General features: G+C 38.3%; 1 protein-coding gene across 2 annotated transcripts in view; it reads right to left on the reverse strand.

Moving 5' to 3' along the window:
- Window positions 1-26,592, reverse strand: part of tbkbp1 (TBK1 binding protein 1) — a 48,373-nt gene extending 21,781 nt beyond the window's left edge. The window contains exons 1-4 of one of the 2 annotated variants that reach the window (XM_084135778.1): window positions 26,368-26,592; window positions 10,162-10,258; window positions 5,752-5,993; window positions 2,142-2,267 (exon numbers count right to left, since the gene is read on the reverse strand). In XM_084135778.1, the coding sequence (XP_083991904.1) occupies window positions 2,142-2,267; window positions 5,752-5,976 (351 nt within the window). In that variant the 5' untranslated portion in view covers window positions 5,977-5,993; window positions 10,162-10,258; window positions 26,368-26,592. The remainder of the gene's footprint in view (window positions 1-2,141; window positions 2,268-5,751; window positions 5,994-10,161; window positions 10,259-26,367) is intronic. The other variant, XM_084135777.1, reaches the window with a different exon arrangement.
- Between the last annotated feature and the right edge of the window lie 1,139 nt (window positions 26,593-27,731).

Raw genomic sequence — 27,731 nt, forward strand, 5'->3', positions numbered from 1 at the left:
ACCCTCAAAGTGTATGTCGCTGCAATAGCAGCGCATCACGATGCAGTAGAAGGTAAGTCCTTGGGGAAGCACGACCTGATCATCAGATTCCTTAAGGGTGCTAGGAGGTTAAATCCACCTCGTGTTTTGCACTCTGTACCCTCTTGGGACCTAGCTCTGGTTCTTAGAGCTCTTCAAAGTCCTCCCTTTGAGCCCTTGTCATCAGTTGAGTTGAATATCCTGTCCATTAAGACAGCGCTCCTGTTGGCATTGGCTTCTTTCAAGAGGGTCGGGGATCTGCAGGCTTTTTCGGTCGACGAATCGTGCCTTGAGTTTGGGCCGGGCCTTTCTCATGTTGTATTGAGACACCGGCTTGGATATGTGCCCAAGGTTCCTACCACTCCCTTCGTGGATCAGGTAGTGAACCTGCAAGCGCTGCCCCAGGAGGAGGCAGACCCAGCCCTTGCTTTTCTCTGTCCCGTCCGCACCCTGCGGGTTTATATTGACAGAACGCATAGCTTCAGGACCTCAGATCAGCTCTTTGTCTGTTACGGAGGCCAGCAGAAGGGGAAGGCTGTCTCCAAGCAGAGGTTAGCTCACTGGTTAGTGGATGCTATCACCCGAGCGTATGAGTCTCTGGGTGAGCCTTGTCCTCCCAGGTTGCGCGCTCACTCAACTAGAGGTGTTGCCGCTTCCTGGGCTTTGGCTCAAGGCGCCTCGCTGACAGACATTTGTAGAGCTGCAGGCTGGGCGACACCGAACACGTTCGCTAGATTCTATAGCCTACGTGTGGAACCTGTTTCCTCCCGAGTACTCTCTACGGCCAGTGGTGCGAGGGAATAGGTTGTGTCGGCTTGCTACGCCACTCCGCGCCTCGGCCGGATACGTGCGTCTTGCTCCGTTGGCGCCCTACGTCGGTGAGCCTCGTGAGTTCCTCCATCACCCCTCCGGTGCCAGGCATGGTGGACCGCCTGGCGCCAGGTCTGCTACCTCTAGTAGGAGTTGCTAGTAGACTGGGTGTTTTTTCCAGTGGTCTCTACGGTGACCCATGATGCCACGTGCAGTTCAGCCGTGTCTTCCCCTTGACAGACTCGTTCTGTCGTCCCTGTTGAGTACGCTCCCACTTCCCTCGGATTGGGACTACCTCAGGGACTGCCATATGTTTCACTACCCCAAATGGTTAGTACATATGTGTATTCCAGGCCTTCCTCTGGAGGCTGGGCTTTCGCAGCGCCGAAGTGCGAAAGGGCTAGTGACTGTTCTGTCAACTGTTCATGTTGAATACAAGTTTCACATTCTGACAAATTGCTTGTCAGTAGAAACAGGTTATTTATCGACAGAGGGTGTTCTACCTGATATAAAAATGAAACAAATGCATTCGTGTCGTTGCCTGCACTTTCATTTTGATAGAGACACATAAGCATCTACTTCAATTATCATATAACACACCTCTGCGCAATGATCCTTTGGCTTCACAGATAATAGTAGCTTATTTTCAGACAAATAAAAAAAACGGGTTATTTACTTTTAATTGCGCTGCATTAGATCTCTGCGATAGCTCAAGACTGCAAAGCTCTTTGGTGTTAGGGAAAAAAAAGTAAAGAATGAAACACAAGAAGAATCCACAGTCAAGCGATGATAGAGGGGAAGAATAAGGAATGTACACACAAAGTATCAAACGTCAGCAAAAGCGAGGGAGGTGTGGGAAAGAGAAGAACAGATGACAAAGAGAAATCTGTCTCTTCGACGTAGGGAAGGCTGCTGGGTGGCTATGGAAACACATAGCAAGCATCATTAATTAATGAGACGCTTCGCCAGGCAATGAGCCGAGAGATGCAGAGAGAGAGTATGATCTTCCCATTTACACTCCACATCACAGCCAGTCGGAGGAGACGATTAAGAGCGGGCTTCAGGCACACAAAACCGAACGCTTTGTGGTCTAGATTACGTAAGGCCTTTGTCATGAATGACTGGGCATTCAAAAGTTGTCCTTCATTACCCTACTAATCGTATTACTGTAACTCTATAATCTTTCCATTTTGTGTTGTGTAATCCAGATTTACAAAACAATATAGCCAAATCACAATATAACAAGAGCAGAATAACAGATGAAATACAGTCCAGAAAGAGGAGGATGTGTGTATATGTGTTTGTCCTCTCACCTCGAGGGTCAGCATGTTGACTCTCTGTTGCAGACTGCCATTCTCTGACTGGAGCAGCGCTGTGTCTTTGGGCTCAAAGGAGCAGTAGGAGTTTCTGTCCTCTCCAAACTCGCTTATCATGGGGAACTACACACACGTACAAGAAAAGTGACATGGGTCATCACAGGCTCAAACCGCCATTAAACAGAATCATTTAGGACTGGTTTCACAAACAGGGCTTAGATTAAGCCAGGATTAGGCGTTGGTTTAATTAGGACATTTAAGTAGCTTTTATAAACATGCCCTAGAAAAAAACATTACTGGTGTGAACCTTGAGAAAAAACAATGGCACTGACATATTTTAAGATATGCCCTTGCTTTCAGGTAGGACAACTCAAACATGCAGTTTAGTCTGGGACTAGGCTTAAGCCTTGTCTGTGAAACCAGGGGTTTGAGTTCATTAAACAGTTGTACCACTTTTGGCACACAAACCATCATTATATTCACTAACCACCCACAATCTGGTTTAACCGGGCACTATAGCACTGTTTAAATGAAGTCATAGTCTTTCTTTTTAGCACAAATATTCATTTTTTCTATGCAAATGAGGTCTAGAGATTTAACATTGTGCATAAAGCAGTAGATAATTTTTTTTATTTTTTTTAAAACAGATGCTTGTGAAAATTCTCAAGCAATTATGAAATGATCAAGAAAAGCATTGGGCATATATCCAGATGATAGGTATAGTGAAGCACATTTGTTGTTACTCTCTCACCACCTTCCTTTCCTATAAAACAAAGGCAAAAGCCAAAAATAAATACATTCTTTCTTTCTTTAAAAAAGAAATTATTACTTTTATTCAGCAAGGATGATTTCAATTGATCAAAAGGGCCAGTAATGACATTATAATTTTACAAAAGATTTATATTTGAAAAGAACAGCAGTTAGCAGTTTGTTTTCAACAAAAATATTAAGCACCACAACTATTTTCACCATTAATAATTTTTTTGAGTACTATATTTCTGCATTTCAGAATGATTTCTGAAGGATCATAATGGCTAAGTAATAAGTAATGGATGCTGAAAATTCATTTTTCTCATCACAGGAATACATTAAATTTTAAATTATATTAAAACAAAGGGATAAAAAATCAGTTATTTTAAATTGTAATAAAATTTCACAATGTTGCAGTTTTTACTGTAACACATGTTTGTTTTTTTTGTTTTTTGGTCAAATAAATGCATCCTTGTGACAAAATCTTACCAACACCAAACTTTTGAACAATAGTGTATTTGCAACACTGAAAGGAATTTTTTGTTTAGACCTTTTTATTTACTGCCCTCAGATGGGATAAAGTTCATCTGCAATTTAGCAGCATATGATTAGACTTGCCTAAAACATATGTAAAACCAGTATTTGTCATGGTGTTTTAGGTAATTTCCAGGACATACAGTATACACACTATAATATATATCAGTAGATGCTGTGTGCACTGATGTGCTGGATCTTATCTTATACATTTTTACTCCCACAAGCTTTGAGAGCCGTGTGCATTTGTTCCCCACTTTTAGCCCTTTACTAGGCAGTGAGCCATAGTGAACGCAGAACCCTGGAGGCTCTCTCTCTCTCTCTCTCTCTCCCTCTCTCTCTCGCTCTCTCTCTCTCTCTCTCTCCTCTCTCTCTCTCTCTCTCTCTCTCTCTCTCTGCAAAAACAGCTGTTCTTCAGAGCCTAGCCATCCTTGGTGCGTATACATGCATATGTTTGGGCAGGGCCAACCCAAAAAGCTTTAAAAATACCCAGTCTGGAGCATCTACAACCTGCAGCTCCCCAGAGACCTGGAATCTGTCCAACCTACCTAGTCGTACGAAAAGATCACATCAAATGAACCAGCTGCACACTCTGTTGAGTGTGTTACTGCACAGCACAGGCATTGTGCTCCTGATTTGTAAAGATAAACATTCTCATCTAAATGTGAATAATAATCACGTGTTCATGTTTAATGATTAATAGAGACGTGATCTACTTTCCTAACAGCGATCTAAACAGCATCAGGAGCATCTTGCATTGTGTGTATAAGTGGCTTTGTGAGTTTTTATGTGGATGCGTGACATGCTAATTACAGAGAGCATGCACACTTGTTCATGTACAGCTCGGCTCACGTGTCAGCTGGTATATAAATAAAGCTCTTTCATACATGAAGCAGGCACAGCTCTTAATGAGTGCTGTCATGCCACAGTCATTAATCAACTCAATGTTATTTGCTTAGCATAAACTCTGACAACAGCTTAAATCAGTATTCAGCTGCTGAACTCACAAAGATCATAATTTTGCAAGAAAACTGTAAAGCAACTCCACAATAGTTATAAAACATTTGGCATCAACCAGCAGTGGTTAGTTTAATTATTGCTTTATGCTCTTTCTCAGCGCAGTTCTCTGCTGTGCGTGAGGTAACCATATTATCATTTGCTACGTGTGTCCACTCTGCTTTACTCTGATTAAATGTCCTATATTCAACGTCTGTGACCATGTCACAGTCTCTGCATTAATGTGAGATGAGGCAGGAGAAAAGGGTTTAGGGCTAACAAGGATGTCTACTACACCCTACTTTTGACTGGATGATTATGTGATATATATGAAGAGTTCAGATGCAAAAGCATCTTTTGCATCTGAACTCTTCATATATATATATGTATATATATATATATATATATATATATATATATATATATATATATATATATATATATATATATATATATATATATATGATAAATGTTAAAGGCCCCCTGAAATCAAAATTTACGTTTTTTAGCTTTTAGTATGAATATGTCAGCCTTAAGGTTATGAATAAGCTGGTGTGTTCCAAATCAATAACAAAATTCGCATTTAGGAGACATAAACATTAAAAACTTAAAGTCTCTCACTTCGGCTAAAATGGATCACGGATTTTTATGACATCACCGCGGACTTCAGCTCCTCATCACATTTTGTGTCCAATCAAATGCTCTCTAGAATCTAAAGCGTCCCACTCCCTATGCTATAAATACCACCTGGCCAAAGCAACCGTTGACACTTCACGGAGCAATATGGGTTTGAGATGTGTGTTCGGTTGCTCAAACTTTTATTCCGTTTTCTAACTGCATGTTGGTTAAGAATGAAATGGCTAGAATTTCTTCACACCTCTATTATTGAATCCAACGTATCATCAGCGCTCAGATTCGCTTCCATGGTGCTGTCAAGTACGACTTGCAGTCTGTGAGGTAAACTAAACGCTGTTGGCTATTTTAAAAGGGTGAGGGGCCATTCAATATGCCCCGCCTTAGCTTCCTGTTTCAGTGGAAATTACGTCAACGCATTATACAAAGCTGCGCGTTCAAAGGCACTTCAGTGGGCCTTTAAGCATCCCTACACTGTGGTGAAGTAAAAACTAATTTGATAGGCAACGCCATTTGAAAATGTCTAATTTAAAATTTTTAATTAGGTTTAACAGACTATTTTATCTACAGTAGCATGTGGACAATAAATGTCTACTAATGCTAGCCCACACTATCGGTAGTTACAACACCGGCCGACATCTAAGGTGACCGCTGCTGATATCTGAGGCTAAAGGACCTTTGAGGCGTTTTGTACCTTTATCTCGTAAATCTTGAGCTTTCTTTTGATGTCTGCATTCTCTCGCTCGAGGCCAGCCAGTCGAGTCTTAATGTCCTGGTATGCGCTGATGAGGGCGAAGTGGGAGGCAGAGTACATATCCTCTGATAAGGGAGAGCCGGACCAGCCCACCCCACAGCCATCTTCTTTCAGACCCTCGTTACCCCCCAGCAAGCCCAACTGGCCCCCGAAGAGAGACTCCATGACTCCTGATCCTCAACCTGTGAGATGTGAGAGAGAAAGAGAAAGGTTGTTTATGTGCATCAAAAATGTGAGCTAATCAGCCTTGGGAGGTTCGTCCTTTCATCTTGAACATAATTTATCACTTCTTCTCATCACTTATTCAATGGTTCTGTTATTGAGCGTGCTCTTCCCTTTATAAGCTCCACTTCACTCTCACTCAGGATAATTATTTCCTTTCTCAACTACACTTCTCATTAGTATTGACATCCATGCCACAAACCACCAAACCGCACCAAACAAAAGCATCTTTTGGTCTTCAAAAGCATCTGAAGACCAAGGTTGTTTTCTTTCTCGACCACATGCCCTTTAGCTTTTCTGGATATGTTTGGTCATTTTTTAGGGGGAAAATATGGACCGACCACAGTCAATAAGACGTCATCAATTATTCAGGAAGACAAAAGCCAGAGATACATAAAAGGGCTGAGCGGCATGACCTGATTTAAGTACATGCTGTGCTGCTAAGAGGATGACATCACCGCCTAGCAACAATGAGATCACAAGTACAGCTGCCATTTCTTACAAGCTTCTACAGGGTCAGCAAATTTTGTAAATTCAGCATGGCGATGACATTAAATTTGCTGGAGAGAAAATTGGGCATGTCAAAAATCTGCAATAATTTTACATTTTTATTGATAGTGTACATATAAACTGTGTTCCGAAACCTAATGAGCTGCCTAGCTGTCGTCTTTAAGCCAGCATCCTATCTGAAATGAAACCTCTTAAGTGACAGATTTGGAGCGCTCTACATAGGCAGCAACTCTATGCGTCATATAAATAGTGCTTCTCACACAAACCACACAGGAGATATGACTCACAATCGATGGCAATCATTTGGTGTTTGCATGTTGCTAAGCTAACAGTGCAATACATAATATTGTGTATACTTGTAATATTTTTGTAATTGGCCCATTTGTTGGCTCCATAAATTTTGATTATGTACAGTTGTATAATTATATTAGTATATTTCCAAACAACATTTGTTCATGCTAATATTACAATTGTGGCCAATAATTATAAGTCGGTATTTAAATGGTTATCAACATTATATAAGATTTCATCTAAATAAATAAAAAATAAAATATAAACTAAAATCAACTTGAAAATCTACAAGTAAATTAAGGCACCACAACATTATAATATACACTACAAAATTTTAGGGTGATACATTTTCAGAATTATTTCATGAATAGAAAATGCACTGCCACTTTTGATCATGTTTAATGCATCGTTCCTGAATAAAAGTATTAATAAAAAAAATGTAATAAAAAATAATCATACTAATCTCAAACTTTTGAATGGTAGTGTACAATTGGCTAAAGACTACATTTATCAGTGTTACTAAATTGTTTACGTAACTTTAAGTGAACTTTAGATGACTGCAAAGATAATTGTTAGAATGGTTACAATGAGAAATATCCAATATCTGATTTAAAAAATATTATTTTTTTCTATAACTAAAAAAGATTTTATATAATTTATAATAATATATTTTATTATTGATTATAATATTGGCCGATAACCAATAATAATACTAATAATACTAATAATATGTAACAATACATTGTGCATCCTAATATTTTGGAACAGCTTTCCAAATTTTGGAAAATTGGTAACTGTACTAACTGCTCAAAGACATTGAACTTGACTTGAATGCATGATGTGTCAGGCAGCCATGTGTGTAGAGGTGTAGCTCTATTAGTCCCGTGTGTTGCCTTCACACCCCACTGTCCACACTATGATGAATCGATCCAGTGTCATCAACAACACACATTAACAGTAGACAATACTGCACTCAACAACAAGGCAGGACACAAACATGTATAGATAACATGGAGTAAGCTTTTATTAAGATAATATGGATATGTGTGCAGCATAAGTTCAGCCATCTGATACACCACGGAGGTGTGAGGAGATTTAACTGCACACAAAATGAGTCAGATGCTTCTTACTTAGTAAGCTATTTTTGATCAATTGCGTACCAATGTTAAAAAAACATACAAAGAAGCCTTGGACCTCTTCCTGGGTGTATTCTACTCCCTCTCTCTCTCTCTCCATCCTTCAGGGTAATCCAGAATAACACCCACTCACACCAATACATTCGCACAGGCATGGCTAAGCAGCATGACCATGGGGGAGAGATTGCTCTTCTGATGAAGGTGTGAATGTGTGTAGGTGGAAGAATATCACTTTAGAGACATTCCAACCCACTACATTAATGCAAGTGTGTTCTCACTCAGGGCTTCTCTGTGTGCTGAGTTGATTTAACTGCACTTATCTCATGTGATGTCTATGTTATTGCAAACATAATGAAGTGTCATGCCCATATAATCTATTTCTCTGATAAAAAAGTTGCATGATTGTCATAGTAAAAAAAAAAAAAAGTTTGGCTAATACACAGCAGTCAGAAATCACCTAATTACATGCATATATTTGGTCAATCCCATAGGGTTGCACATTTTTTTCCCCCTGTGGAATTCAAAATAAGTTATGAAAATGTCAATGTTGCTCTTTTTCATACAATAAAAATGGCATTGACTGGCTGTCAAGTTCGGCTACAATTTTGCGTGGTATACATTCCTTTATTAAAATACAGAATATATATAAATATAAATAATTATATTACAATTAAGAAATATACAATTCTTTATTATAATGTAAAATATAATGTGCTGCATGTTTCAGAGTGAAGCACAAATAAATCTGTTAGTTTTTGTAAGACAGTAATCTATTTCTGTCTTTATTTTTTATAAATAAAGTTAAAACATACTACTACTGTAATGGACTGACTGTTTTGTTTTCGTTTTATGGACTTTTAGTTTGTTTTTCTCAGTTACCTGTTTCCCGCTCTTCATTTGTTTTAAAATGTAACAAGCTAATTACAAGTACTTAATTTCTGGAATCTGATTACATAATCCAGATTACATATAATCAGTTACTAACTAACTGCCCAGCACTGCAACCAGTATTTCAATCTGGGTCTCATTGCTCACTGATTAAAAACTATTGTTAGACTAACTTGTCTTACATAAGACAAGTCCGTTGTTAAAATGTTTTTATTCCTGCCACTGGTGCCCCCTAAAACAAATAGATGCATGATGCCCCTGCTTCCTATTGACAAGAATGCTGCTCTTGCACCAACATACAGCCATCCCAGTCTCAGCGAAAACAAGAATTTAAGCACATGGATTATACATGGATCTGACAATTTGTCAGGGTTTAAAACCCTGGCAAGATACAAGAGAAAACAGACAAATGGGACAGTCTTTCCATGGCTAGCTAACCAGACATCTATCTTCCCATCTTACTCCATCTCACCTATTGTCTTTCTCTCCCCTGCACCTAACACTTACACTCTCCGCACACCTATTAAGAATTCCACAGCTCTCCTCTCTGCTTCATTAGAGCAATTACCAGAGGAAGTCATTTGTTACCTGGGGCCTAAATGGCACTGGCACAGACATGGACACACTCTCTCTCTCTCTCTCTCTCTCTCTCTCTCTCTCTCTCTCTCTCTCTCTCTCACACACACACACACACACACATTTGTACAGAGATTTTTTCAGGAACTCATTTGCAGTTCATCATTATTAAATGACAAAAATAAAATAAAAAAATAATTAACGCAATGAAATAATACCCAAATTTATATGTAAGCACATTATTTTGGGGTTTAAGATGTGTACATTTCCTCAATTAATGTATCTTATTTGCAAAAACAACCATTTTGCATTTAAATGTGCTCATTGTAAAGTCACTAAAATCATTATGAGATTGAAATGAACATCATTTGCCTTAATAATGTGGTGGGCATCACATTTTCTTGAAATTATGCTAATGTTCTAACTGGTCGATCAGCACGTACACCCTCTGAATTATTTAATAATCTGTCAAACCAACCATCCAAAATTTAGGAACGCAAGCATCCAACTCTCTTCTGTAGACAGTGCTATTGCATAATTTCCTTCAGTCACACTTGCTCATGAAATTGGCTGTCATCCTAAACATTTACCACAAGCCGCATGCAAATACAGACAGCAGGACACAGTCGTATCGGACTCAAGCCCATTTTGTCACGGGGAATCTGGCTGCTATAATGCCATATCATGGTGCAGACACAAACAGACACACACACACATACACACACACCTGTTATTTCAGTGGGGTGTTTATGTGTATTTCTGGCATGCTTTGTGGCCCCTCACTTGGCCGACGATTAGCAGGGCTGCAGGAGAAGTGTGACTGCCTGTGATAAAAAATGAAAGAAAAAAAAAAAATGACCACAGCGGTTCTACAGGTGTATCTTCACACACACACACACACACACACACACGCAAAAAATATGCCTACATACACATCTATGCATCCTACACTTTATTGGGAGAAACAGCCATAACACAAGCGTGACAAAATGTAATTGGATACAAGAGATGGGATGACAATAAAAGAGCAAAATCACATAATTAAAACCCCAAAACACAATATACTGTATGTGCCAAAAAGACAATGTGCCCAACAATTAAAAACGAATGGAATGGCCAGCCAGTAGATAACATTTAGCCCCATTACATATTTAATTATTTTAAAATTTTTCCTTTTATATGTGTCAGAAGGAAATATATTTATATTATTTATTAAACGTTAAGATATCTTTGCAAAAAAAGTTACAATTAATGTAATTTGCATTTAATATAAATTATATAGCTATAATGTAACTTAATTTATTATCATTATTAATACAAAACACACAAAACATATATATAAGACAAATCTATTTTAGCCAGCTAGATAATGTTAAATTAGTAAGATTTAAATTAGTAGAATTCTGTAATCTTTAATGCTCAATATTTCACAGTAAAACCGAATGTTTAAGCTTGCAAGGAATACAAATAAAAAATTATGAATATGTATGTATAAAACGTATAGCCTAGACTGGGTTTGAAGTATTTTAATGCAAATTTTGAATATGTGCTGAAGACACCTTAATGTAAATGCTTGATAAACTCTTTATAGAGTAATATGTGCATTAAGGTGACAGAAATTGTGTTTTGTGTTTGTTGAGCCCTGATTAGTTAAATTTGTAACATTATGAAAATACCTAGCATCTACAGAATCTAGTCATATTTTTGCTTTTCCTTTCAGTTTTTAGTAATTAAGTGGCTTTAAAAACTTTAAAGCAAAACTTTTTTTTTTACAGTCAAATTTCTCTGACTAATGTAATTTTTACTGCATCTAAGTTAGAAACAGACTCCCTGTGAGTAACTCGCATTGGGCAACTGCATTGACCATATTGATAGCAAAACGCCTACTTTGGAGTGAAGATCGGGCAGGCACAAGTTGGCACGAGTAGCAACATAACTGAGTGGGTGTTGCAGAGGGACTGTGGTTGAGCCTCGTGGGCAAATCAGAGCAAGTACACGTGTATTTTTACCATGGAGTGGGAGTAAGGGAGATAGATTCTACCACAGTCACAACTACAAACTATGAGCTAATATGCTCTTTTTGTTGTTCATAGCCATGCTAGCATGTGGCGTTCTCATGTAGAAGCATATAATGCACTAAAGAGGTTTGTGAGTGTGTCTCACACTGAAACATTATGTTATGTAGCATGTATGTAAACAATGTAATGCAAAGAGGCCATTTGATAGGGTTTAGCTAACAAACGAATGCATGTGTGATGTGTTCAGGGCAGAGCGATAGGAAGGTGAGCACAGAAAAAGCAAAGCACAGCAGGTGTGGGTGCTGCATCCGTAGGTGGAACTGGAGATGGATGAGAGGGGAGAAAGAAAAAAAGATTTAGTTAAATTTCACAGCTCACTATACTGCACCTCTCCTTTCTCTCTTTCTAACCATGCTGCTCCTCATCATCCTATTTCTGGGTTTAGTTTTCACTCACTCTGTCTATTCATCCACTAACGTCTTCACCTTTCTACCTCCAGATTTTCTTCTTGAGCTTATCCCTGCTGAAAAATTCAGCATAAAACAGCATGAATTCCATGTTGGTCCAGACTGGTTTATGCTAGTTAGAGCTGGTTTAGTGCTGGTCTAGCTGGTGGACAAGCATAGTCATGCTGTTTTCAAGCAAAACCCCACTCCCATGCTGGTCCCCATTCCTTATGCTGTATTTTTCAGCAGGGTTTTAACTGTTAGCCTCTATCTTCCTGTCCATTTTTGGCATGGAACTACAAACCCACCTCTCCCCTAGTATTAAAAGTTCAGCAAAACCTCCTAAAGAAGAAATTTTACATAAGCCGCTAATGATGCACTCCATAATTTGTTCCTCATTAAAAAGTTTTCCTCCTAAAGTCAAGAATAGTGCTTTTGAAAAATCATGTACGCCCACAAGATGAATCTTTTTTGTCTATGTCTATCTATCTGTCTATCTGTCTGTCTATCTATCTATCTATCTATCTATCTATCTATCTATCTATCTATCTATCTATCTATCTATCTATCTATCTATCTATCTATCTATCTATCTATCTATCTATAAAAGGCTCCTTTTTCTCCCCCAAAAAATCTATCAAAGCTGGCACGCTAAAATTTGAAGTTTGTTTTTACTTTCCTAGTTAAAAATTAGTCATTATGAGAATTTATTTCTTTAAATTTCAATTAATTTTATAATTACAATTCGAATTTGCAAGTTTTATCTATCCATGTATCTATCCACCCATCCATCACAGACAGACAGACAGATAGACAGACAGACAGACAGACAGACAGACAGACAGATAGGCAGACAGACCGACCGACAGACAGACAGGCAGACACAGACAGACAGACAGACAGACAGACAGATAGACAGATAGACAGATAGATAGATAGATAGATAGATAGATAGATAGATAGATAGATAGATAGATAGATAGATACAGATAGACAGACAGACAGACAGATATGTTAAATGTAAAAGTTATCCTTCCATCCGTCCATCTAGACAGTACAACACTGACCAGTATGTAAGAAATGAAGATGGTGGACAGAGGAAAGTTAAGTGAAGAATGCATGCAGCTTATGGGTACATTATTCAAAATGAATGTAATATATTCAGTCCTGACACATAAATAAAATGAGCTCCCGCCTCTCCACACCTAGCAGTGACTCTGTGATGATACAAAATCAATAATAGAAGTCAGCACCCTGAGCGCTGTTCACTGGGTGTTCTAGTTCATTGTTCCGTCACATAGCAACTTCAGCAAAGAGGAGGGGCGCGCGGAGGAATGACTTATCGGAAAACATTGGCTTGCACTTGCAGAATGCACTTGCTTCATATATGTGTGTGTCAGTTTTTCCGCTCTATGCGTTGATGTATTACTGCATTACCAAAGTGAAACCCCTGAAGTGTCCTTGGCAAGGACATTTAACACTCCCAGTGAATGTCTAAAAAACATTCACTCTGGAAATCAGGTTTCAGGGAGAGTATAGAGACATGAAAAAGAGGAGAAATAAACAATTGGCTCTGATTAAACTGGGTGTTACAAAAAGGATGTTGTGGTCTCACACCCACACCAGTGAACCCAGCAGAGATGAACACATTGCAATGAATGCCTCTCGAGACAATCAGAGGCAGGCAGGCGGGCTCTGACGTCACACGCACGCATGTGGAGAGAAGAGGTGATCAGCATCTGCTCCGGCATTAGTTTCTCTCAGAGAAAAAGGAGGAATGTGAAGGAGGGGGCCTGGGAATGGCTGATCGTGCAACACTCCAAGAAACATGAAGAGTGGGGAAGATGAAGAATCTCATGCAGGGATTGGCTAAGTGTGAGTGGCAGCATCACGATGTTGGATTCCCACGCACAGAAAACGCACAAAAAAAAAAAAAAGTGTGAAAGCCATTTCACAATACACGCACGTGTGCATGCAAACAAACAAACACCCACACATTCATAAACACATAGATAAATATATAGATATATATATAGTAGTCTGCATATGCCAACACCAGAGACTATTTTATCTGAGGAAAATGGCAGATTAGCACATTGGCGATTCAAGCTGTTCTATACTGAAATGTTTGTTATGCAATTTTTCATTTAATATAAACTGACTGAGACCCATACATATTCAGACTGTCTTGCACCTTTCAATATGGATTGGAATATGCATGGAAATGACATTATGCATAGTAAAACTAGGCGTTGTAAGCTCTATTTATGGTTATTTAGGGGAAGAAACAGTGAGGAGATGAATGTACGAATCTTCCGCTGACTGGGTTTTATAAAGGGAATTTTCCGCAGGTGTACGCCCACTTTTACATAGAAATCTACAGGAAGTTTTATACATGAGGCTACTGGTGTTTGGGAATGCCATTGGCTCAGGCATTTCAGAATGATCAAACCAACATTTGAAATGCTGTGCAATGAAATTTATCAGCTGGTTAGTTCAGTTATCCAATCACATCCACTGTTGAGGCAAGTCACGTCAGTTTTTTGTTGAGCATAGAGGGATTTATTCTATCATTGTGTTTCAATCCTAGTTTATGTGCATGTATTCTTATCGAATGAAAAATGTATCCATCTCAATTGAGCACATACATTTTTTATGCGCTTTTTTAGAATTTATGTGCATCTTGGAGTTTTTCCAAAATGTGAATAAAATATGTGGATGGAAACAGTTCAGTGAGAAAAAAAAAAAAAAAAAGGTAAAATCAGAATACTGCTTGCCAGTTTTGTGTGCAAAATGCATCAGAGGCTGAGACTGCATTCAAACATTTAACCCCTTAAATGTCACCGTTCCGCTAGAGGGGCGCTAGGCGCTCTTTTTTATTGCCTTTTATTTTAATCACATATTTTAGTGATCATCATAAATTAGGTGTCATTCGAAAGCGTACGAACTAAAAATTCATCTTGTGTAAACCATTTTGAAATCGGACGTTGCGTTACCATGGAAACGGAACTTTAAATTCTTTTAGCGGGCTCCTCCCCCAGTGGGCGGTGTTAGGTTTCCCATTACAAAACCTTTAACATGTTAATCAAAACCTTTTCTAATCTTGACTAAACACACATCGTCGGAAAGGTCTGTTCCTCAAGGTTCCATATTTGGTGACTATTTTGTGATAGAAGTGATATTTGGATAGAAATTTACAGGGGCGAGGGAAGTGGGGGTGCTGGATTGTAATTTTTTGTTAATTTACATTTATTTATTTTTAGCATTTAGTAAATTATTTGTAATAAACACTTTTAAGTGGGCTATTTAAAAAGTGTTATTTCTATGTTGAATCATGTTTTTTAAAACATACGTGCAGATTGTGTTTTGTAAGGTAGGCAGGTTTTCTGTGTTTTTTTATTTTTATTTTCTGTCGCTGTGCAGGCTCTTTTATTGTATATGACAGTGTAAACAACTCAATAACCCTTTTATTTAAAGGCTTAATTTATGTCCCGTAGACCCAACCTACCATTGCATCACGACTGCAAGCAGTATCAATTGTCAAAGTGTTCTCACCGATACGCTTGTTGTACTTCGTGGAGTTTTTACATGTTTTATAGACTTGATATTGTTTCTAAATGTGGTAAACTACTGCTAACAGCTAATAACCAACCTAGACTAACTGGAAATATGAAATGTAGGTTGCCTCTACCTAAATTTCAGCAAAACTCCAAAAACATACCTTTACATACAATTCATTGCAGTTTCCAGCTGAAATTAACCCTAGAGGCAGTAAAACGGCAAAAACTTTTGTTCCGTTATATACAAATGATGATTACAAGGACAGATTATCATTTAAAGGTGCAGTGTGTGATTTTTAGTGTGTGCGGCATCTAGTGGTGAGGTTACGAATTGCAACCAACAGAAGTAACGGTGGCCGGCAGGAAAAGATGTCGTCGTCTGAGACAACAGAGAGTAGCCAGTTAAGCAATGAGGTTTCTTTACAAAGATAATTGAAGAAATTATGTTTACTTAATTCAGTAAAACGATATGTTATTGTGAATATCATTGTTTCAGTGTTTTATTAGCTGACTTTAGCTAGCTTCTTTGTACGAAGAACAACATAGTGACGAAACACACTCTGTAGTAGTTTGTCCGTTTAGGGCTACTGTAGAAACATGTCAGCACAATATGGCTATTTATGTAAGGGGACCCGCGGTGTATGTAGGTAGAAACTGCTTATTCTAAGGTAATAAAAACATAACGGTTCATTATGCAAGGTCTTTATACACCACTGAAAACATAGTTATGTATATGATATTGCATTTCTGTCAACAGATCCTCCTAAATATTACACAATGCACCTTTAATAAAGACTTATTTTTGCACAATTTCTTGCACAATAGTATGTTATGAATTCAAAATGCTTTTTTTCTATGGTGCATGGTTTGTAAACTATTTTGATGTCTGCATCACATAACCAAATGTATTTTGGATGTAATAAACCTGCTTGGTTGGTAGCTCACCTGGTAAAGCATTGCACTTGTGATGCGGAACGATCGGGTATGAATCCCGTGAAACATACAGTGAGGAAAATAAGTATTTGAACACCCTGCTATTTTGCAAGTTCTCCCACTTGGAAATCATGGAGGGGTCTGAAATTGTCATCGTAGGTGCATGTCCACTGTGAGAGACATAATCTAAAAAAAAAAATCCAGAAATCACAATATATGATTTTTTAAACTATTTATTTGTATGATACAGCTGCAAATAAGTATTTGAACACCTGTCTATCAGCTAGAATTCTGACCCTCAAAGACCTGTTAGTCTGCCTTTAAAATGTCCACCTCCACTCCATTTATTATCCTAAATTAGATGCACCTGTTTGAGGTCGTTAGCTGCATAAAGACACCTGTCCACCCCATACAATCAGTAAGAATCCAACTACTAACATGGCCAAGACCAAAGAGCTGTCCAAAGACACTAGAGACAAAATTGTACACCTCCACAAGGCTGGAAAGGGCTACGGGGAAATTGCCAAGCAGCTTGGTGAAAAAAGGTCCACTGTTGGAGCAATCATTAGAAAATGGAAGAAGCTAAACATGACTGTCAATCTCCCTCGGACTGGGGCTCCATGCAAGATCTCACCTCGTGGGGTCTCAATGATCCTAAGAAAGGTGAGAAATCAGCCCAGAACTACACGGGAGGAGCTGGTCAATGACCTGAAAAGAGCTGGGACCACCGTTTCCAAGGTTACTGTTGGCTAAGACGTCATGGTTTGACATCATGCATGGCACGGAAGGTTCCCCTGCTTAAACCAGCACGTCAAGGCCCGTCTTAAGTTTGCCAATGACCATTTGGATGATCCAGAGGAGTCATGGGAGAAAGTCATGTGGTCAGATGAGACCAAAATAGAACTTTTTGGTCATTATTCCACTAAACGTGTTTGGAGGAAGAAGAATGATGAGTACCATCCCAAGAACAACATCCCTACTGTGAAGCATGGGGGTGGTAGCATCATGCTTTGGGGGTGTTTTTCTGCACATGGGACAGGGCGACTGCACTGTATTAAGGAGAGGATGACCGGGGCCATGTATTGCGAGATTTTGGGGAACAACCTCCTTCCCTCAGTTAGAGCATTGAAGATGGGTCGAGGCTGGGTCTTCCAACATGACAATGACCCGAAGCACACAGCCAGGATAACCAAGGAGTGGCTCTGTAAGAAGCATATCAAGGTTCTGGCGTGGCCTAGCCAGTCTCCAGACCTAAACCCAATAGAGAATCTTTGGAGGGAGCTCAAACTCTGTGTTTCTCAGCGACAGCCCAGAAACCTGACTGATCTAGAGAAGATCTGTGTGGAGGAGTGGGCCAAAATCCCTCCTGCAGTGTGTGCAAATCTGGTGAAAAACTACAGGAAACGTTTGACCTCTGTAATTGCAAACAAAGGCTACTGTACCAAATATTAACATTGATTTTCTCAGGTGTTCAAATACTTATTTGCAGCTGTATCATACAAATAAATAGTTAAAAAATCATACATTGTGATTTCTGGATTTTTTTTTTTTTTAGATTATGTCTCTCACAGTGGACATGCACCTACGATGACAATTTCAGACCCCTCCATGATTTCTAAGTGGGAGAACTTGCAAAATAGCAGGGTGTTCAAATACTTATTTTCCTCACTGTAAGTCATGATAAAAGAGCTCAAAGACTTGCAATATAAGCTAAAATGGCATGGTTGCCTTAATAAATGTTTTAATCTCATGTTTGGTTAGGTGTAGGGTAGAGTTTAGTGTAGGTAGTACGTTATTTTACGCAATAAAGCCGTAACCTTTCAGGGGAACACAGGTACTGTACGTATTTCCAGTGAGCCTGGGTTGCCAATAAGTCTAGTTTATTAGTGACAATTTCATTCCCCCGATAGCATCTCTGTCAACAATGTGCACTGCCAGAGGGGCAGTAAGAAAGACTGAGGAAACGCTGTGGAAAAGTGGACTGTTATTTTTAGGACCACCTAGGGGAATTATAGCAGTCCGGCACCGAGAGCAAATAAGTGGGTAACCTGGTTTTCCTTGAGAGAGAAACACAATGATAATATTTCCAGAGCGATGTCTAGCAAACACGAGTTGCCACTGTCGTCCTGCGTTTCTCGTACTTTCACCTCATTTCCCTTCTGCCGCTTTTCTCTCCCATCTTATCTTGTTACTTCCTCCCTAGATTCATTTTTCACCCTAATGTGCGTCTCATAAACCCACCCTCCCCCTCTCTCCTCCTCCCCACCTGCTCTTCTCGCTCCTTCTCGTTTATAGATACATAGGTATATTACGTTACGCCTCCATGGTAAGGCCTTGTGCTTTGTGTGGGCTACTGAAGCCATCACTTCACAGAATATTATCACTTTCACACAGCAAGCCATTAGTTAGGCGTTCTTTACTGATAATTGGAAAATCAAAAGCTTGGGTTTGCATGTACGACATCACAACCACAACATGGCATTATTGAGGTCAATAATGCTAAGCAACTCAGTAACACGTAGCAACTGCTTCCAGGGAGACTGTTGAACCTTAAAAGCATTGGGTAGAAACGTGTCTGAATGCGTTGTAAAGGTCATGCAAGCAACAACACAATCCATACCTCCTGCAATGCAGTACAAAAGCACACATAAAGGCCTGGGATGGGTCAAGATGGCTGACTAGTCAAAATTAATCTCTTTTAAAACGCAAACAATTTTAAAGTTAAAGCAAACATGAGAACTATTCCATTAATAATTTCATAATTCCATAAATAATTTTAAACAATATTATATTTAAAAGAGACAATTTAAATGGGATGAATTTAGAGATCAGAGATCAGAGAACTTCACAGAGAATGCTTTTGAATTTTTGTTCCATTTTGTCCAGCCGTCTAAACCAGACAGCCAATTGAACGTAAACCAGAGAAATTATAAAGGGCTTCCTTAAGACCTAATAGTCAGGAAACCCCAGATTATGAAAAGTCGTTTTTATCTGTGGTATGTATGTCATTCATAAATGACAATCCCAAGCCAGATTCAAATGAGGAAGCAAAGAGAAGACATCAGTTCCTGTGGCTTGCTTATGGCCAGCAATTCCCAGAGAGTGACTGCACTGCATAGAGGAGTGTGAAGGTCATCACCTCTGATTCCAGTTATGTAAGATAAACGGAAATGCACTGTGGGGATATAGAGGGAAAATGACAGAGCGCAACAAGCAAGGACTATCAGAGAAAGACAAAATGGGTAGGTAGGTAGGTAACAAAATGAGGAGAATGAAATGGAAAGAGAGGGGGAGTTGATATATCCGCAAGAGCGTCAGCGTTTTGAAAGGGAGAATACAAAGGGCACCTCTCAGTCCACCCAACCACATCCAGAGGTCATCCTAAAGTACTGTGAATACCCTTTCACTGTTCCTATGTGATAAATTACTACCTACAATGCAAAGGCATGGTGGGGAAACATTTGGTTGGGCTTCAATCAGATGACCGTAACCTTGCTATTGACCCGCATTCAGAGTGTGTGGACACAGCATTATCGCGACACGGTGATGAATGCAAACCGCAGGAACGGCATAAGGATGAGGGCAGAATGGAGATGTCATCTTTGAAAAATCGCTCCATGCGCTTGACTCTGATATGTTGAAGTACTCACAAATGAGAAAAAACTGCTTCCCGCCAAGCAGCCGGGCTTTTGACAATCCGGCAATCAATCAATTTTGGCAGAAAGGCTTCAAACCGCAGAATAAAACTGCCTAACTCTTGACAAGAAGGATTTTCCTGCAGGCCTGATTGGGCCAGTTAAAATTTTTACTTGGCCAACTAACATACTCTTGCCCAGCTACAAATAGTTATTTGTAGTAACATGTATGAGGGGGAAAAAAAACGATAATTAAACGCTTATCATTGTTTCGTTTATCACATCCCCAAGCAATAAAGCAACTCCATGATATCTATAAATTCACAACATACTTTAACAGGGTTTTTCAAAGGTTTTGTTTATATCGCTGACCCAGACACTCACTCAGACTCTTAGCCAACCCAGGTATAATTATCCATAATATAAAAGTTACTTTATAGTAACTGAGGAACAATAGCTAACATTAAAGGATGAATGGTATATATCTCAGTATCATATTAGTCAATATTGAGATTTGGTTTTAAATTTATCGGTATTAGCCGATTTTGGAAATGCAGTTGTGCATACTCATTTACAGTTAAATGACTTTTAATTGAACATTTACTTAAAACTAATCTTTAATCACAACTAAATATTGAAAACAATTAAAATCTTCAACGTACTGCAACAATCCAAATGTGACAATACCTCTCTAGTCTGTTAGGCCAAATGGCATCAACTAGCCCTAAAACTATAGTTTCGTCGAATTTTTTTTTTTTTTTTTCTTGTCACTTACAAGCAGTTTGTTAGTCTGGCTGTGTGAAAGATTCTCACAGTGCTAGACCATCACAGACAAGATAACTATAAAAAGCATTTGACTACTTATTGCCAATTCATGCTCTGCACTTAAACTGTGTCTTCAAACAACCAAAGCATGTTTGTGATTCACACGACAGCCAGAAAACTCTTGAAACCTGAAAAGAAGATCAAAAGGAACATTTTACCATCTGTTCTGTCCTGAGGGACCTCAGGCAACTTTTTTTTTTTTTTTTTTTAAAGAGAGAGAATGTGAACAAAAGGCAGGAAGAAGGATCTGAATTCTCTGACAGCTTTTGTGAGATCTGTCAAACATCTGAAGGATGGCCATGGAGAAAAATCAACACATCACCTTGAGCATAACGACTCGTTCTATTTTAATCCCGCCGTATTTTGCATCGGCCTGTGTGACCTGCCCAGGCAGTCATGAATATTCCATCCTGATGGAGGGCTCGTTGTGAGTTGCTATGGCCCACAAGCAAAAGTTTGCCAGGCTGCAAGTACCTTACATAAACATAACACTAAATGATGCATGGGAGGTATGAAAGAACTGGAGAAAGTAATGAAATCACACTAGTTTGGCCATGAATCATGATTATCTGTCCACAGGGTGCTGAAGTACTTTGTAAGTGTATTACAAGTGGGCATGCTAAAGTGATTATGGGGGAAGTTTAATGTATAATTATGAGGAGCAAGATTTTAGACCAATCAGATTTCAATGTGGGTGAGGCTTGCCAGTGTGATGTCGCAGATATAGAAACAGAGATTGACAGAATGTTCTTTCGTCAGGGTCAGCTGGGACAAAAGCGTACATTTAAATGGTAATGATTTTGCCACATCATTTCTCCACTGTAAAACATTATATGATCAATAAGTTATGACAACATATGTTTTTACATTGCTTTAACTCACCAAAATAAGTTAAGCAATTTTCAACTTTATATACGTTAGATTACACTCATTTTTAAGTTTAAATGACTAAAACATCCAAGTTGATTGTACTTAAAAACTTAAGGCAGCAACTTTTTTTATAAGTATTTATTATAAATGAAGACAGAGGTAATACTTATCGGTTAAAAAAACCGCCCACAGAACCTCTCACAATACAACTTTGACATCGTAGGATGTCCTGTTACTTTATCCTCTACAGTAAAAGACCTGGGTGTTATACTCGATTGTAACCTGTCTTTTGAAAATCATATTTCGTATGTTACAAAAACAGCCTTTTTCCACCTTAGAAACATTGCTAAGCTACGTAATATGCTATCAGTTTCTGATGCAAAAAAGTTAGTTCATGCATTCATGACCTCGAGACTAGATTACTGTAATGCTTTATTAGCTGGTTGTCCTGCATCCTCAATAAACAAGCTACAGTTAGTCCAAAATGCAGCCGCTAGAGTTCTTACTATCAAGAAAATATGATCATATAACACCGATTTTATCATCACTACATTGGCTACCTATAAAGTTCCGTATTAATTATAAGTTATTGCTACTGACTTATAAAGCCCTAAACGGCTTAGCTCCAGTCTATTTAACGGATCTTCTATCGCCCTATAATCCATCGCGCTCTTTAAGATCAATAAATTCGAGGCTTTTGGTCATACCTAGGATATCCAGATCAACCAAAGGAGGGAGAGCATTTTCACATTTGGCTCCGAAACTCGACTAAACTCCGAATAGTCTTCCTGATACTGTTCGTTGCTCGGACTCGCTCTCCCAGTTTAAAACTAGATTAAAGACGCATCTTTTCGGCCAGGCATTCATATAATATTGTTAATCTTACAGTTCAAACTACAATCCGGCCTCTAGTTCATAAATGCCAGAGGAGAACTGGCCCCCGACTGAGCCTGGGTTCTCCCAAGGTTTTTTTTTTTCTCCATTAGGTCACCTGATGGAGTTTTAGGACACCATTAGGTCACTTGATGGAGTTTTTTCGGTTCCTTGCCACTGTTGCCTTTGGCTTGCTCAGTTGGGGATATTTTGGGGATATTTAATTTTATTCTATCAATCAATAAATTCCACTAGAAACAAACCTTGTTGTATTATTTTATTTTAATTTAATACTGTGAAGCTTCTTTGATACAATCTGTATTGTGAAAAGCGCTATACAAATATACTTGATTTGATTTTGATTTGATAAATGGTTTATATGTGCACATCATTATTTTTTATTTTATTTTTAAATTCACGTGCCCTCATAAACCTTAATCAAAATAACTTGCCATTCCAGTTGCAATGACATCTCTTCTGTGATGAGGTTTTTATCAGAGCAAAGGCTAAACAACCTGTCAATCACATGAGATCACAGTAATAAGCAAACAACAACGATCCAATCATTTCCTGATGGGCAAAATCAAGTCCCGCCCTAAATTTTTTCTTGTTCTTGAAGCCATTTCTCTAGGATATATGTCACAATAGGGAGGAAAAGACTATTGCAACTTCCGTTTCATGCAGAATTTAAGCTGTTTTACTCTCAAAGTAGTACAGCAAAAGACACTCAAGCCTTGACTGCGACTACATTTAGGCATTTGGATTTTAAAAATATGAAAAATTAATGCAAGTTGAAAACCACAAATTGCTTAGCTTGTATAAAACATGCAGCTCAAATGACCTCTAACTAGCTTTTTGCTGTTATTTAGCTCAGTACTAAATTGTGTCATCTGCTTGTATGAGCAAGATGAGGTAAAGGACTACATGGGTAGTAACTCTTTAGAGGAGACACGGGTGGCAAGGCTCGTCTCTTGCCACGTACAAATGACCCTTATCAGAAATTCAGCCGATTGCCGTTTCTCCTCCAAACTGATCTTTATCTCACACACTTTCTGACCTGCTCACAGCTGGCCATTTTCTTATAGGTGAATACAAAAAATAATTATAAAGAAAACGCAAAGTATAAAAGACAGTGCATCTTTTCACAGGTCTGAAAATAGCCATTTCAAAGCAGCATAAATCATAATAACATGTTGCAATAACGAGCAACATGAGAAGTGCTTTGTGACTGGGAATAGCTGAGAGGCTAACGTGATTCACCTCCCAACGTCAGACCCTTAAATTAGCTCCTGCAGACAGTCTCCCACCAGAACAAAAAAAAAAAAGTGATGCTACTAATTAAGTGCACAATAATCAAGTCAAGTCTCCAAAGAGAGGAGAAGAAGAAAAAAAGACAGGGCAGTTGCTGCGAAACAACAAAGTCCACTGTTATTTCTTGCCAATATTTCCTTTCAAGGAATTCCTAAAACATGATGCAGTCAGCCATTCTACTTCGCTTTTCAATACGCAGCGCAACTGAGAAAGCATAATGCCTGTCAGCAGTGGAAATCACGCTTTTCAAAAACAAAGCTTGTTCAGAAGCTTTGTTTTGTGGCATATTCAACACTGTGAGTGCAGGTTTGTTTTGTTAAAATTGCAAATGAGTTTAGCAGACCTATGCAGCGATCAGAGACAACTTATCAAAGATTCCAGCAGAATAACAATGTATCAGACAGCATCTTTTGACTGTGCAGTCACTCCTCGCTAAAACAATACAATACTCAAAAGCTACACTATACATTTGTTTTTGTTAATCTGGCAGCTGGTTTCCAGAACTTATAAGTACAGGTATAATGTTTCAGATATTACAAGATTGGATATGTCATTAAATTATGTAATATTATTAATATGCCATGCCAACCTAGCACTAAAATAATACAATAATCAAAAGGTAATATACAATTAAAAGGTGATATTAAAAAACATTTCAACTATATTTTACCATTTTCTTTGTAAATTAAAGGAATAGTTCACTTAAAAATTAAAATTCTGTCATCATTTACTCACCATTAAGTTGTTTCAAACCTGTATGAATTTCTTTCTTCTGCTGAAGACAAAAGAAGATATTTTGAAGGATGCCGGTAACCAAACAGTTGATGGATCCCATTTACTTCCATAGTATTTTTTTTTTTACTACTATGGAAGTCAATGGTTATTGTCAACTGTCTGGTTACTGACATTCTTCAAAATACCTTCCTTTGTGTTCAGCAGAAGAAAGAAATTCATACAGGTTTGAAACAACTTCATGGTGAGTAAATGATGTAAATGAGTAAGTGAACTATTCCTTTAAGGTAATCTATCCTTTGTATTTTTGTATAATATTTTACAGTTCAAGTTGTTCTAAAAAAAGTATGTTGGCAACCAAACAGTTGCTGGCCCCCATTGCCTTCCATAGTATTTGTTTTCATACTATGGAAGTCAATTGGGCAGGAACTGTTTGGTTACCAAACATTCTTCGAAATACCTTATTTTGTGTTCAACAGAACAAAGAACTCATACAGGTTTAGAACAGTTGAGGGTGAGTAAATAATGACATGACTTTTATTTTTTGGGTGAATTACAGTAGCATTTAAGAATGTTTTGTCCATTCAAATGTTTAAATAAAAATAATCATTTTACTCATCTTTCTGTTCTGGATATTTAAAAAATAAAGCTCTACCAAATTCTGGGCATGTCATTACTTTTCATCAAAGGTAAATCTTACATGTACGATGCCTTAAGCAATCACACTCTTTAAAACGGTTCAGCACCTGGAGCTGTCCAGTGCATCGTTACAAATGACCGTCTGCTGAACCACACAACAGACGACCTAGACATAACTTAAAAATATTTATATATAATGTTTGATCACTTTTACAATAGTCGTTTAAGAATTAAAGACTGTCAGCACTGGACAATTCAATGCTTTGAAACAATTATATTAAGTGGGATTATAACGATCACTCGCCACGTCAGCTCACTATAATGCGGTTGTGCAGGGACTATTGTTGTTTCATCATTACACAACACAGCGAACCTGCTGATGATGCCAATGATATATTCATTCATGGCTAAAGTTTTTTATTTTCACATAATTTCCGATAATATATCGATTTTAATTGATCATATTAAGATAAACCTTTCCTCCAATAAATGACAAAACTGTGTGTTGGGATGTAATCTTGAACATCATCCTTCATGCGTGAGAGCTCTACAGTAAGGAAAAAGTTATTTATAGTGTTGTACGGGACAAAACACATCATCCACTGTTATTTCTCCCAATAGACTGCTATTTTCAGTGTAAAATTGAGGCAAATCTTATTGACCGCGTGAAATAAATCATTAAATATAATTTCCATGGTCGTTTAATCTCAATTCGCCGTGTTTCATAAAGATCCTATCCATTCCAGAACAGTTTTTTTTTTTTTTTTTTTTTGCATTTGACGATCTACTTGCAGCAATGCTGATGTCAAACCGCAAACGTCTCCCTTTGTTTCAAAAACTGCCCGTTTTCATAGCCTAATTAGACAAACGAAGAGATGCTACATGAAAATATGTTAATGCATATTGAACATGCAATGCTTCCCTTGTCGCCTTGCGTTGCATTTACACGGACATTTGTAGAGCACTCTGTAAAACATGGCTGTGCGCTGTTTGCCACTGTAAAGCGCGTAATGATGTAACCCGCACTGCAATACTCCGAGCATACACACCAAAACACATATTACATGAAAAATAAGGAAAGAGGCACTCACTGTGATTAGATCCGTCCTTTGCTGACATGTCTTCAGTGAAGGGCCAGGCACCCGATGAGTGCTGGTTAATTGTATGAGCCTGATGCTCTCCGCTGCTGTTGTTGGTTCAGATGCTCTCAGTGAGGAATCAGAGAGAGTTTGAGCGCCACTGCTGAAGATTCAATAGAAAACATCACCGACAGACTCAGGCACTACAGCGATATACCTAACCCTCATGTCCTGTTTAGATGGGCTTTACTTCCTGGTTGTTTCGGAGAGACTCCTCCTGTGCGAGTAGAAATAGTCATTATATAGTATATTAACCTGTTATTGTCCCTTCTAAAACGCTTATGTTTTCATCTGACCTAATTAGAAGTCACTATAGAGATATTTATGAAGCTGCAACCCTTTTAACACAAAGTAGAACATTATTTATTCTGGGATCAGCTAAAAAAATAAGTCATATCACACAGGTGAGCTGCATAATTGTGATTCATAGTGGCACATATTCAGTTCAACAGCATGAATATGGTATATTAATACAGTAGTAAACAAGAAATTAAAGTGCCCCTATTATGCTATTTTAAAGGTTCCTCATTTTGTTTTTTGAGATCTAATACAGTAGGTTTACATGCATCCAAGGTAAAAAAAAAAGAAAAGGTTCTCTCAATATATACATTGCACATCACCTAATTTTCCACAGGCTGCGTTCAGACTGCAGGACAATGTGGCCCAAATCTGATTATATTTAAAAAAAATTTTTTTGCTCATATGTGACTCAGGTCTGTTTTTGTAATGACAGTGTGAACAGCACAAATGATTCTGATTTGGGCCACTTCCAGATAGGTGGTCCTAAATCCGATACAGGTCTGATGTTTTGCAGCGTGACCTCAGTTTGAACGGTAATATCAAAATTCATGCGACTTTTAGAGAGCAACATTCATCACAATTCTGCACACGTGGAAGTCACTTTAAAGATTTTACATAGGCTACCCGAAGTTATTACATGTATTACATGTGACAGGCTGACAGCTCTATATAAAAGCAAAACATAAATGTTTAAAACTGCTCTTTTTCACATTCTCATATTCAATTTTAATATTGCCTGCGCATAAATTCGCTTGTTTCTGCAGCAGATCACACAATAAATAAATGCGTAATCACCTCCGTGTTTACTTCTGCATCACAGTGTGCTGTGTAAAGTCTTTTAATTGTTCTTTTGAGCATGTGGGGCAGTTCAGGACCATTTGTTCACACTGGAATCTGATATTGGCCACATTCAAAACAACAATGCACAGCTACAAAAAAAATCAGATCTGAATTGAGCATTAAGGCTTGCAGTGTGAACGCAGCCAAAGTGTCTGTAGATTCAGTCTCTCTAAACC

The sequence above is a fragment of the Abramis brama genome (assembly GCF_963993115.1).
Source record: "Abramis brama genome assembly, chromosome: 14".
NCBI classification, from domain to species: domain Eukaryota; kingdom Metazoa; phylum Chordata; class Actinopteri; order Cypriniformes; family Leuciscidae; genus Abramis; species Abramis brama.